Raw genomic sequence first — 14180 nt, forward strand, 5'->3', positions numbered from 1 at the left:
TCAAGACCTTCTGCCTCTAGACCTGGATCTTAGTCCACTGAGACACCTAGCTACCCCTTATTCTGTATTATTGAAGTTAAGATGGGCTAATCGTTATAACAAATTTATATATGCACATATACATACATATGTATGTGCATATAAAGATGAATACATATTTTACATATGCACACACCAAAAAAATAAAACTACAATTCAGAATGATATAAAAAAGGGTTGTTTAGGGGCTAGACCTTTGATTTCATTGGTATAGGGAACTCCTAAGTGAGTAAACTCCTTCTACCAATGATAGCTGGCCCTTTCCTTACAATTTACAGCTGAAAAAATAAAAAAAAATAAGCAATTTTCAGCTTTACAGACTTGCCTAAGCACTAAGAGGGCTGCCAGATGGTGCCATAGTGCATAGAGTGCCAGAACTGGAATCTGGAAGACTGTCTTTGTGAGTCCAAATCTGGCTTCAGACACTTACTAGCTGTGTGACCCTGGGTAAGTCACATAACTGTTTGCCTCAGTTTCCTCATCTGCCAAGTGAGCTAGAGAAGGAAATGGCAAATCACTCCAGTATCTTTGCCAAGAAAACCCCAAATGGAGTCATGTAGTGTTGGACATGACTAAAATAACAAAACGAAGACAACAAAAAGCATTTAAGTGACTTGCCCCAAATCGCATAGCCTATTTGTGTCAAAGGTTGGGCTGGAATCCAGATCTTCCTGACTCTTAGGCCAGCCTGAGTATGATATAATATCTCTGGCCAGAAAATACTAAATCCTCATTTTGAAGAGTTTATCATGTGAAACTGTCAGTCTTTCAAAACTGAGCCATATGCCTTGCCAATATTCGACCTACTCACCTTTTTTTAACCACACATTTTAGAAATTCAAATTGTGCTAAAAAGATCTCAAGGATTTTTGCAAATGAGGGAATAATTTAGTACCTTGGAGATACAACGCTATGGATGCTGTTATCTCCAACATCTGCTCAAATTAGTGTACAACAAATGCAAATTATGTTTCTATGCAATTATAGAAAAACAGTTAATTTTATTACAGGCTTTGCAGTTGGACAATAAAAATGTTGGCTCTTCTAGCAAACTACATTTTTTCCAAATGTTTTCATAAATTTACGATTCAAAAAATACAGATAATTTCAATCTTATAAAATATACAAAATATATTTTGTGTGTGAAGGTAAGGTCCACATAGTATATATGAATAAATGTCCAAGTCCTCTCATTCATGATAATGGTTCGCCTTGCTAGTCCTTACTGCTCTTCTGCCTTGGAAACAGTCCATAGTACTGATTCTAAGATGGAAGATAAGAGTTTTTCTTTAAAAAAAAAATAAAAGGTGAATTTTTACTTTTATTATGCCCAGCACTAATCAGGTCTTTATAAAACAGGATTTTGTTCTATTATCATAATATCAATATGTAGATTATACTATGGCAGTCAGGGAGCCCCACAAAATGATTACCGAATTGTGAAATACCACATATTAAAAGGGCACAGTAATGGAAAGAGAGCTGCTGCCCTGAATCCACTACACATTTATGCTGGCTGATCCCAACAGGACCCTCAATAGAGCAAAGCCCTCTTCTTCCTCCTCACTAATCAGTTCTCTAATTGACTCTCCTTAGTGGTTCTTCCGTACCTTTTCTCCTCCTCTCAAGCCTCCCACACCATTCCCTCTTCCCCACTTCTCTTGCTAAGGACTTTGACTTAATACCTTCCAGAAACAATTAAGATTATTCTCTTCTTCTCATCTCCTATCTGCTAATACTGTACCCTACTACCTCCTTCAAACCTAACTTGCATAAAGAGATGGTCATTCTATTGTCTAGGTCAATTCCTCTACACGTAACTTTGATCTCATCTCTTTCCTTATTGCTCCCTCTGTCATTCCCCATTCTATTTCCTTCATTCTTTCCCTGTCTACTAGCTCCTTCCCTACTGCCTATCAATGCACCCCAAATCTCTCCATCCTTAAAAAATTCCTACTAGATCCCACCATGCCCACTCATTATCATTCTATATCTTATCCTCTTTTCAGCTCAATTCTTGTGGAAATCTATCTATATTAGGTAGTTCCACTTCCTTCTTGTTTTTAAAATCTCTGCAATAACCTTGTTATTCAAACAGAAATGGCCATCTCCAAACACCAAACCAGTGATCCCTTAATTGACCATTTTAATGGCCTTTTCCCCCCAATTCTTATTTTTCTTGACCCCTCTGCAGTTTTTCAGCACTATTGATATATATCTTTGTCTGGATTCTTTTCCTTTTCTAGTTTTCATGAGAGAGCTCTTCTCAGGTTGTCCTCCTCTCTGTCCAAGTGTTACTTCTCAGTCTCTTTTGCTGAACTGTCATCCATTTCATTTATGCCTAGTAATTATGAGCATCCCTCAAGACACTGTCTCTGTCTCAAGGATCAAGTCACTTAAATGCTCTGGGTCTGTTTCCTTATCTGTAAAATAAAGGAATCAAACTAGATGATTTCTAGTTTCTAATGTCCCTTCCACGTCTCCTATTCTATCGTTCTATAATTTTAGAAGCAAATAAAGGAACCCCAGCAGGAAAGATTGGAGGGGAGACTGAAGAGTGACTTAAAAAGCAGAGTTAGTATAGAGAGGAAGTATATTTGCTATTCTTGATTTCTATTCTTTGTCTCTAGAAGACAAGCTGACAAATTTGCAAAACTCTGCCTCACATAAATCTAATTCACAAAGAAGTAAAGACATCATCCTGTGATGTCATTGGTCCTCTTCAAAATTAAGGAAGAATTCCATTAACAATGAAACCAAAGGCAAACATGATCTTGAGCTGCATGTGACTTCTATAGGTCTCCTGTAAGATGAGAGTCCTCACCTGAGAAATTCAAAAGGTGTCAACAGAGTAATTTAGTTACTACTTTGTTAAACTTAATACATTTGAAAAAAGTAATCTATTCAGAAGTTCATGGTTTCATGTTCAATCCTCTTTTTTTGTCCTGTGTCTATTGAAATATTTGTGATTGCTGATGATTGCTAAGTTCCTAATAAAAATGAAGATTGTGTTAAAAGATGACGTTGTTTCCAGAAAAATGGAGTCATATAATTTCTCCTCTGTTTTGGATTTTTAAAACTTAAATAGAATCTCAAAATCAAAATAGATTGGGATGGCTTTAGGTGAAATTCTATATGGAGATATGGTCACCTTCAAGTTTCCGCCAATTTTAAGATTCCAATCTCTGACAGCAACATACTCAAATTACAAATCTTTGTCTAGGGTATCATAGTGGATAGAAAGCCAGGCTTAGAGTAGGAGGACGCCGGTGCAAATCTGGCTTCGGACACTTCCTAGCTGTATGAACCTGGTCAAGTCAATTAACCCTGTTTGCCTAGCTCTTGCCCTTACTGTCTTAGAGTTGTTACTAAGATATAAAAAATGGATTAAAAATCTTTGCTTAGATCAAATGTTAGGAATTTTTCTGAATTTTAAAAACAAATCTCAGAAAATGTATATTATCATAATAAGAACGTCAAGGCAGAATGTGGGAGAGAAGCCAAAAGTGGCCGCTCATGGCTCCATTATTGAGTATGTCTGCCTCTTTCCCACACAAAAGCTTCCTGAAGTCAGTAAATATAAGCAAAGACATCCAGGACTTCTTGCCTGTTGCTTTATGAAGGCTGCCCTACTATATTATCGTTTTATCCTCTGACTATCCTTGAAAGAGCAAAAGAGCTAGACCAAGTAAGATCTTTGGGATAGAGGTGGACACAATAAAAAAGACCCCCAACATTTGAGGTTAAAGACCTGAATTTGAATCCTGCCTCTGAGGTTACCTTTATAAACTTAAACAAGTCACTGAATATCCCTGAGCCTCATGAAGGGGCTGAAAAAGATGCTCTTTAAAGTCCCTTTTAGGTCCAGCTCTGATCTCATGAACTTTGCTTGTTAAATACAGTTGAAATGCCTTGCCCAAGGTCACACATAGGTTAGAGTTAGTCATTTGTTATAGACTTTGAACCCTGGACTTCTAAAAAATTTTAAACCCTTACCTTCCATCTTAGAATCGATAGTGTGCATTAGTTCCAAAGCAGAAGAACAGTAACAATTAGACAACAGGGGTTAAGTGACTTGCCTACTGTCATGCAGCTAGAAAGTGTCTGAAACCAGACTTAAACCCAGAAGCTCTCATCTCTCATCTCATCTGACTCTCAATCCACTGAGCCACCTAGCTGCTCCCAACTTTTCAATTCAAATCCAATGTTACCTCTCATTTAAGGTATGCCTCCTTTATGTAATAAAGGTTTCTCTGAAAAGTTTCATTCAAAGAAAATATTTAGAAACTGAATTTTAAAAATTCTCAATTTAGAGAGAATCAAATCATTTCGCAATATGGCATATAAAGCTACCCCCTAATATATGTTTTACTTTTTATTTGAGTGTAAATCATTTCCATAGAACAAGATAAACCTGTAAAAACATAATAAGATATTTCCATAGTGCTTTAAAGGTTGCAAAGCACTTTCCCCATAACAACCCTGGTAAATAGGTAGTACAAGTATAATTATCTCCATTTTACAAATGAGAAAACTGAGGCTCACATGACTTGCCCATGGATATATAGTTAATGTGGCCCACAGAATCCACACCATCATAAGAGCGTGTGGTCTTTAGAACTGGAAAGAGATTTGGAAAAGATCTAGTCCGTCTCCTCTTTTTATAACTAACGAAATTCCTTTACTAGAATTCCAATAAAGGATGCTTTCAAAGTTGTGGCTTTGTGTCTAAGTGCTGCTTTGGCTCCAATCCCATAGATTTTGATAAGTAGCCTCTGGACCATTATAACCTTTGATGGAATCTTCTAGTCTTTTTATAGTTTCCTCTTTTAACCCATCACTATTTAATAAGGGCAGTAACTTGTCCAAGGTCACACAAGTCGTAATTCTTTTCTGACCTTACTCCAGTGCCTGTACTCCTTCCAATGCACTGTTGTCAGAGGCAGGCTTTCGATTAAATATGGAAAGTCACACCCAATTAACTTGATTACTTCTTCCTACCAAAGCAATGGAAACTGTCAAGACAGGCGCCATGTTTGATTTCAGCCAGATGACTGATTTTTAAACTACTAGAATCTTTCATGAACTGTTTGTAAAGTATCTCATACTTTGAATATTTTTAACTCAGATAAATCAACTTAATATCTACCCGTATTAAAGTGAGATATGAAGAATATTCTCTTCATAACTTCCATTGTGATCCTGAGCATACTTGCCCCATCAACTTGAATCTATGAGATCCAAATTGCCATAGCTCACCACTTATTTTTTGGAAAGCACAAAATAATTACATATTTGGTTTTTTCCCTAATAGATAGCTGTGTTAACTACATCAAATTCTAAATTGTATTGTTACGCAATTATTGAGGAAAGTGAATCTCTCTCTGAAGTTAAGTGACTTGTCCAAGATCGCACAGGTGGTAGGCATCTGAGGTTCACTACACTTGTGTCCTTGAACAAGCCATTTAATTTCTTTTTTTCTTAATTTATTTTTTCTTTAAACTCTTTCCTTCTGCTTTAGAATCCGTATCAAATCTAAGGCAGAAGAGAGGCAAAGGCTGGGCAACTGGGATTAAATGACTTGCCCAAGGTCACACAGCTAGGAAGTGTCCGAAGCCAGATTTGAACTGAGGTCCTCCTGACTCCAAGCCTGGCTCTCTGTCTGCTGTGCCACCTAGTTGCCCTTAAGCCACTTAATTTCACCAAGACTCACTACCCTAATTTACAGATTGACAAATCAGATGGCCTTTGCAGGAGAAGGGAGAGATATGAAACAAGCATTTATTAGGCTCCTACTCTGAGCCAGGCATTATGTTAAATGCTTTATAAATATTATCTCATTTGATAATAATAGCTAACAAATGTAATACTCATTACACACCAGGCTCTAGGCTGAGTGTTTTGCAATTATGCTTTCATTTGATTCTCACAACAGCCCTAGGAAATAGGTGCTATTATTATTATTCTCATTTTACAGTTGAAGAAACGGAGTGCTTAAGAGCTTGCCCAGAGTCACACAGCTATTAAATATCTGAGGCAAGATTTGAACTCAGGTCTTTATAACCCCAGGTCTAGCACTCTATCCACCAAAACACCTAGCTGCCCAACTTGTTGGAAATTCTTTCCAGTTGTACATCTATGTTCCTATTATTTTAAGGAGATGGCATAGAATCAATTTACTGAGCTTATTGTTAATAGCTAAAATTTAATTTAAAAGTTAAAAGTTAATAGGTAAAAGATTGTTTAGAAAGTTAATTAATAGGGGTCAGTTAGGTGGCTCAGTGGATTGAGAGCCAAACCTAGAGATAGGCAGTCCTGGGTTCATATCTGACCTCAGATACTTCCTAGCTGTGTGACCCTAGGCAAGTCACTTAACCCCTATTGCTTTACATCTCTTCTGCCTTGGAAGTAATACAAAGTCATAGTATTGTTTCTAAAACAGAAGATAAGAGTTAAAAAAAAGGAAAGTTAATTAACACTTCAAATTTCATTTATTATCTATACTCGCAAACCCCTGTTACCACTGGGAATTTTTTTTTTTGTACAGTGAGAATTAAATTAACATTAAGGGAAAAAATTAGAACAAAAGTATGAAAAACCTCATTGGATAAAATTCTCCTGAGTAAAAAGGCAATATATAAAGGGAAACTATGTCTCAGCATCCCTTATACATTCAAGTAGCAAGATTTCGTTTGATAGTTCCTGACTCAAATACAATTAGCAAGTCCTTCCAAAAATGATATTCCAACAAACTTTGCTCATAATTTGTTCTTGCAGAGAAACCTGAAGTCCTGGGGGCATGAAGGTTTTGGGGAGCTATCTGAGTAGCATGCCTTTTCTTGAAGTCAATCCTCTGTCCAATTAAGTAAGCTAATGTTTGGTTCATATACTTACTGTCCACTGAAGCCCTCCTCTGACCCCTCAATGGAGTATGAAAAGTTCTCAGAAACTATGCTCACAAATCTCAAGCCCTTGCAGGCTTGCCATGAATTTGGGCACAAAACTGGCTAACTTTGTTTCTGTTATTGAAAGACCAGCTCAGCTAAGGATAAAGAGATTCGTCACCAGCCTGACTGCAAAGGGATGAATTTCTGGCTTGTCATCTCAAAAACTTTAAGGCTATATCTGTGTTCACCTTCCTTTACTTCTTTTTTTTCATTAATTTCTTCGAATCACTTGACCTTTTGCTTTTCCAAATGAATTTTAGTTTCATCTCTAGTTATTAAAATAATATTTTGGTCATTTAATTGGGATGGTACTGATTAAGTAGATTAATTTGTCTATAGAGGGGAAGGAACTAAGCAGGGAAAAAATCAGAGATCCTTGAAGCCTTTGAGTATTCATCTAGTATATGGCCCAATTAGCATTAGATAAGAAGAGTTACAAGACCAAGAGATAACTAAAAAAAAGGGTTTATTTTTTACTGACTTGTCTTTTTTTTTTTTTACTAGAAACATTATCTCCTAAGCTTCCCTAGTCTTCTTTTGTTCCATTGCCTTTCTGCTCTTATGTTTAAAAAAAGACTGAAAATAAATGCCATTTAGAAGACATTTTTCACACTGGGACCTGGGAAGCCTAACTTTCCGTCCCACAATAATGATAGTAGCTAATTCAATTCAGGAAACATGCCTTAATGCCATCTATATTCAATCAGTTAATCCAGTCTTAAAAGCCAGGAAGACCTATGTTTGAGTTCTTTCTTTGACACATACTGGCTGTGTGACTTAAGGCTCATTATTCTTTATTGCCTAATAAAGGTCTTAGATAAGGCACTGATTTGTTTTGGTAAAAGGATTTCCCTATACTAATGAAATCACAGGTCCAGTCCCTCTCCCTGCATTGTGTGAGACACTGGATAAAAACAGACATTTAGGGATTAAAAGACTATTTACCTAATGAATGCTAATTAGGGTGGAAACAAATTCTGGGCATACCAGCACCTTCTTCTGTCATCACTGCAAGTTTGCTTATCGACACCAAAATACCGGTTCCAAAGGCAGATGTGCTTATGTTCAAGTTATGTACAACTAACTTAATGGATGGATTTTGACTTGTGATTTCAAAATCTTCAATGTCTTCCCCATGCCTACAAGATAATATCCAGGTTTCTCAGTCTGACATCCAGGGCTCTAACCTACAAAACTATTCTTTTCTCCCTTGACCTACATAGCTAACCTTTTCCCCTACCACATGTAAGCTCTTCTCTAACTACGCTGGTCTTCTCATTATCCTGAGAACATTCTATGTTTATTCCCAGCTACAAGTCCTTGTTCATTTTTTCCCTTCCACCCTTATGTATGCAACCAGTGTATCCAATGTTGTACCTATCCTTCAAGTTTCACCCTCTCCCAGGCTGCTCTGACCATTCTCTTTGATTATTTACAATGATTCACTTTGGAAAATTAATGCAGCTCATTCTAGGGCTAATCATATATGACCTTTCATTTTACTTAAGTGTGTGATTGTCTAAACATCATCCTCGAAAGCAAAGGTCTTCATTGGTATCTCTTTAATGTGGGAGGATGGAATAGAGCAAGGGATGCATATGGGGCATGTGCTATGGGTTGGTCATGTCCTTTGACAAAGATACAAAGAATATGTCCCATAGAGAAGGGCCAGAGAGCATGCCCAGCTCCATGAGAAGGGATCCCATCCATTCCTGTCATATACCTCCCTGTTACCATATAGTAGACATTTTAACTACTAATATGTGAGCAAGGGGATTTTAAACTGGGACTTCATAGACAGATTTCAGTGATTCCATGAACTTGCATATGAAATCTTTTCTTCATTATTCTCAACAACCCCTAATTAAAACTTGCCTTTTACTTTTATTTTAAAAACATGATTTTGAGGAGTCCAGAGGTTTCACCAGACTACCAATGGGATCCATGACATTAAAAGGCTAAGAATTATTCATCTAGAGGCAGTTAGGTGAACCAGTGGATGGAGTATTGGACTTGTAGTCAGAAAGACTCAAGTTCAAATCCTACTTTGGACTTTTACTAGCTAAGTGATCCTGGGCAAGTCAATTAACCTCCATCACATTTCCTCAATGGTAAAACAAGGATAATATCAACATCTCCCTCACAGCATTTTGAAGATCAATTGAAATAACATGCACACAACTTTTATGAAACTTTAAGTTTCATATAAATGCTAGCTAAAATAGGCATTTTTGAATAAGTAAAATAAATCTCTACCACATGTTTGATATAGGCATATGATTAACAATCTTTCTGGATTTCTCCATTTATTTAATGAAGGGGTTGTACCATATGTTCTCTAAAGTTCCTTTTGCATATGAAAAACTGTGATTCTATCTACTATCAGAGGTGAGAGATCTGTTGTGCCTTATTGTCCCATCATCACTATAATTAAATTATTATAATCATTGGCATGATGATTACTTGTGTTTTTTATTATCATCATAATTATCACCTTGGTCCAATTATATAGAGCTTCCATGGCCACCTTGGGGCTCTTTTACAATCAAAGAATAGCCAGTGAATTCAAGACCATTTCCATAGATCTCTTTGAAAACTACCTCTCCTTATTTTGTTCCAGGAACAATAATGATGGCAGAGAAACAATAATTTTCCATAAAAGAAGAGAAGTGAGATTAGAATTACTCATTTGCAAAAATTTTGACTTGTTTGCCAATGCATTTTATGCCATCTGATTTCTAGAACAGCTAGCCATTGGGTATACAGTATGACTGTACAATTATGAAAGAAATTAAAGACTATTCTTTAATACTTTAAGGACCTCTGATTTTATCAAGGAAGGCATTCTTTCTACATGCAAAGACATTTTATGCCTTAGGATCCAAATTACCAAGCTGTTCTTTTATCATTTGGAATATTATTGTGCTGAAAAGAATAAAGAAATGGAGGAATTCCATGTGAACTGGAACAACCTCCAGGAATTGATATGGAGTGAAAGGAGCAGAACCAGGAGAATATACACAGAGACTGATACATTATGGCACAATCGAATATAATGGACTTTTTTTTACCAGTAGCAATGCAGGACAATCCAGAGGAACTTAGGAGAAAAATTGCTATTCACATCCAGAGAAAGAACTGTGGAACCAGAAATGCATTAGAAAAAATATATGACCGACCACATAGTGCAATAGGGATGTGATTGGGGTTTTGATGTTAAAGAATCACTCTACTGCAAATGGAAATAGATTTTGAACAATGATACTTGTGTAACCCAGTGGAACTGCTTGACAGCTTTGGGGTGGGGGGGGGCGGGGAGGAACAAGTAGGAAAGGGGGAAATATTGAATCATGTAACCATGGAAAATATTCTAAATAAAAGTTTAAAAAAATTTTTAAATAGTAATTTATCATTTAGTCACCAACCTTCTGGTTATTGCCTAGGCTGGTCTGAAAATGATAAATAGCCCAAGGATAGACTCAGATTTATACATCCATTCAGAGCTTGTATTCCATTGGCACAGACTTCAAGACCTTTGAACTCACCTTCATGTCACAAGACACTAGAATTTGATATAAGTCGAAGTTTTCACATCTAAGTGTATTATTTATTCTTTGGCATTTTGTGAAAGTATCAGGAAGTCTTAAAGAAGCACATTTATTTTATATTCTTAAGAGTTTAGGAAAATTATTTAGGAGGGAAATTTTATGTAGCTTGAATATCTCAGTCAAGAAAATTTAGGGTGAGAAAATATCTAAGCTAAAAGGGTCTTCTGGGGCCATCTAGTCCAAAACCTCATTTTACAAATGAAGAAACTATGGCCCAGGAAGACTGTGATTTACCCAAGGCCACACAAATAATAATCCCCAGAGTGAGGATATGAATCCATAGTCCACATTTGCCTCTCAAGTCAGAGGTCTTTCCATGGTGATGCACTGTCTCCATATATCTTGTTCTTTGGCTAATTTCTGTTTTATGTTACCTAGTACCATTTACTCACCCATGGGAGTATATAATTTGTACAAAACTGTTGTGCAAAATCAATTGAGGTAATACAGTCAAAGCATTTTGTAAACCTTAAAGTAAATAAATACAAATGAACACATAAATATTATTATTACTCTTATTGTTGGACTATCATCTGTAATCTCATTAAAGTATTAGACATTGTTCCCTACCATTTTCCTCATCATCATATTGGTGGAAACTGAGCTTGTCAGACTTTCTTTTTCTAACTTTTTACTCTTTATGGGCCACCTAGAGAAGTTACTTAAAGTTAGAACTCTGATTGTCACAACCCTTTGTATGTAATTTGATTTTAAGTCAACTTTATTTACTGAATAGACTTAAAAAAAAAAACCTTACCTTCTGTTTTAGAATCAGTAGTGTATATTGATTCCAAGGCAGAAGAGCAGTATAGGCTAGCAATGAGGATTAAGTGATTTGCCCAGGATCACATCACTAAGAAATGTCTGGGTCCAGATTTGAACCCAGGACCTCTCATCCCTAGACCTGGCTTTTAATCCACTTGAGCAACCTAGTTGTTCCCTGAATATATTTTTTAATAAAAATGATATTTAATGGTTCCATTAACTCCAGTGTGAACATGTTTTATTAGTTCCATTTGTAAATGGAACCTGACTACAACTACAATGTTCAGTCTAATCTATAAGAAATTATGAGAATGGCAGCACTTCAATGGAAGTCCCTATTAAGAAACATATTAGACATCTCACCTTTTGGGGTTTCAACATAAAACCACAAATGCAAATGAAAATGGCCAAAAATGTCCCATCTAAGTGAAGAAAAATTTAGTCATTGAATCCCAACATCTAGTACAACATAAGGAAGGAGCTATTGTCCATTGAAGATAAGCATATATCTAGCATAGTACCATCTTCAAAGAACAACACATCTTTCATCTTCTCAGTCCTGTCTGTCTCAATTTATATGAGAATTGCTTCACTCTATTATTAAAATGTCAATATTTCTACAGCAATGACTGTCTCATCAAAGGGATTCTCATTATCCTGCCAATTAGACTTTGATTTGTTCTTCCATTTCCAGCCAATGCTAGTTTTGTTTCCTGCAAGAACTCTACCTTCATTTCTCAGTAGAATACAGAATTAGTCAGAGTGCAATAGAGAATCCAATAGGGTAACATTATGGAGGGTTGTATGACCTGTCTACAAATGACTATAAATACTGACTAAATGCCCTGCTCAGTACAGAGCCCTATTCTAGGCACTGAGGGAGATGTAAAATTTAGATAAGACTTTCTTCAACATGAAAAGATAATGGACATATTCATCACCTATATCCCCATAAGACTGGTGATACCCTACAAAAAATATCAGTAATATGGAAATAGGTCTTGATCAATGACATGTAAAACCCAGTGGAAATGCTCCTTGGTTATAGGAGGGGAGTGGCAAGAGGGGAGAGAAAGAACATGAATCATGAAACCATGGAAAAATGTTCTTAATTAATCAATAAAAATAAAATATAAGAAAGAGTGGTGATAATAAACTCAAGGAGTGAAATGATTTCTCATATTTTTATAATATTAAATTACATCGTAATCTCAATTATATTGACCTAGCTTCAAAACCAGGAAGACCTGGGTTCAAGTCTACTTTTTTCTGATGTATAGTGGCTGCGTGATTCTGAAAAATTATTTAACCTTTTACTGCTAAAACCATAAGTTACAAAGAGTCATCTGAATTTCTAGAAGGAATTCTCTTTAACAATGAAAACACAAATATGGTCCTGATTCCTCAGTTACTTTATAGCTGTTCAGCACACAGCATTCATTTTTTCATATTAACCTTCCAATTCAATTAATAAATTATTCAACTAAAAATAGTTAATAAGCAAAAATCACCCACGAAATTATCATCAATGACAAAAACAAATAAAACACTGTCCTTTACTTCATGGAGTTGATGTGAAACTACAAGTTATCTCTATAGTAGATAATGGGAATTGGAGGTGTTAACAACGAAGCAAACTTAAAAGTAATACCTATAGCATACAATTTAACAAAAGAATCAGGAGGTGAATCAGTGTGACCCTAAAAAGCTATTCCCCAATGGCAAAATACTTACTGATTGAGTACGACATCTAGAATGAAGGTTGATCCGAATGCATCAACTTGGAAGCTCGCCTGGTCAACATGAGTAGACTGCAATATGAAAAAGACAAGAATCATTTGTTAGGTAATTGGCTTTAATTGGCTGAGAAATATATTCTTATGATTGTTTGGTACTTTAAAAGAAGTCTAATGAGTAGAAAAATTCAACAGGAGCCTTAAGGAAAATTGGCTTTTCTCTTAATGGCAACATTTTCCCCCCCAAAAAAGAGATAGGTAACTCTTTCAAAAATTCAGTCAACTAGCCTTAATGAAGCACCTACTTTAAGCTTGAAATTGTGTTAAGTGCTAAGAATGCAAACAAAGAGGGGGGGAAGTTCCTCTTCTCAAGGTGCTCAGTCTAACAGGAGGGACAAAATGGAAACTATGTCAAAAAAGAGACATACAGGAAAAACTGGAAGTAGTGTGAAGGGAAGGCACTAACTTTAAGGAGGACTCTCTTATGGAAAGTATGGGTTTAGCTGAGACTTGAAGGAAACCAGGAAAGCCAGGAGACAGTCAATGGAAATGCTCATATTGGAATACAGAGTATTATGCGTGAGGAACTGGAAGGAGGCCACTGCCATTGGATGGCAGAATATATATGGGAAAGCATGGAAAAATGAGACTTTTTAGAAAAGGTAGGAAGGGGCCAAGTATGAAGGGCTTTGAATGCCCAACAGATTTTCAAATGCTTTTCAAGAAATTAACTTCTTTTAGAATTGTGTTATATGTAATAATATCATAAAATATATTAATAAATATAATTCTTCTATAAATATATAATATACATGATAGAAATATTAATATTAACCATAATATTAGAGTTAAGCTGGGCATTAATAAAAAGCATGTTATGGATAAGAATAAAATAAGAGAGGAAACACTGACTCATACTTAATTGAATATGTGACCTATTAGGTATGAATACTCGCTCCAGTGATACTGATCATGACCCATCCATGTCTCTCCATTCTGTGCAACTCTGCATCTATAATCATGAAAAATACCTTATCTTCCAAGAAACTATGCCTCTCAACTCAATAATTTTTTGATTCTTTCTT

At 35.9% G+C, this 14180-nt stretch overlaps 1 protein-coding gene across 1 annotated transcript in view; it reads right to left on the minus strand.

Annotated features, from left to right (window-relative positions):
* Positions 1 to 14180, minus strand: part of ADAM22 (ADAM metallopeptidase domain 22) — a 254809-nt gene that overhangs the window by 188528 nt on the left and 52101 nt on the right. Inside the window, 1 exon segment of the mRNA XM_044678916.1 lies at positions 13094 to 13170. Within this exon segment, the coding sequence (XP_044534851.1) occupies positions 13094 to 13170 (77 nt within the window).

This window comes from Gracilinanus agilis, chromosome 5 (assembly GCF_016433145.1).
Source record: "Gracilinanus agilis isolate LMUSP501 chromosome 5, AgileGrace, whole genome shotgun sequence".
Taxonomy (NCBI): Eukaryota; Metazoa; Chordata; class Mammalia; order Didelphimorphia; family Didelphidae; genus Gracilinanus; species Gracilinanus agilis.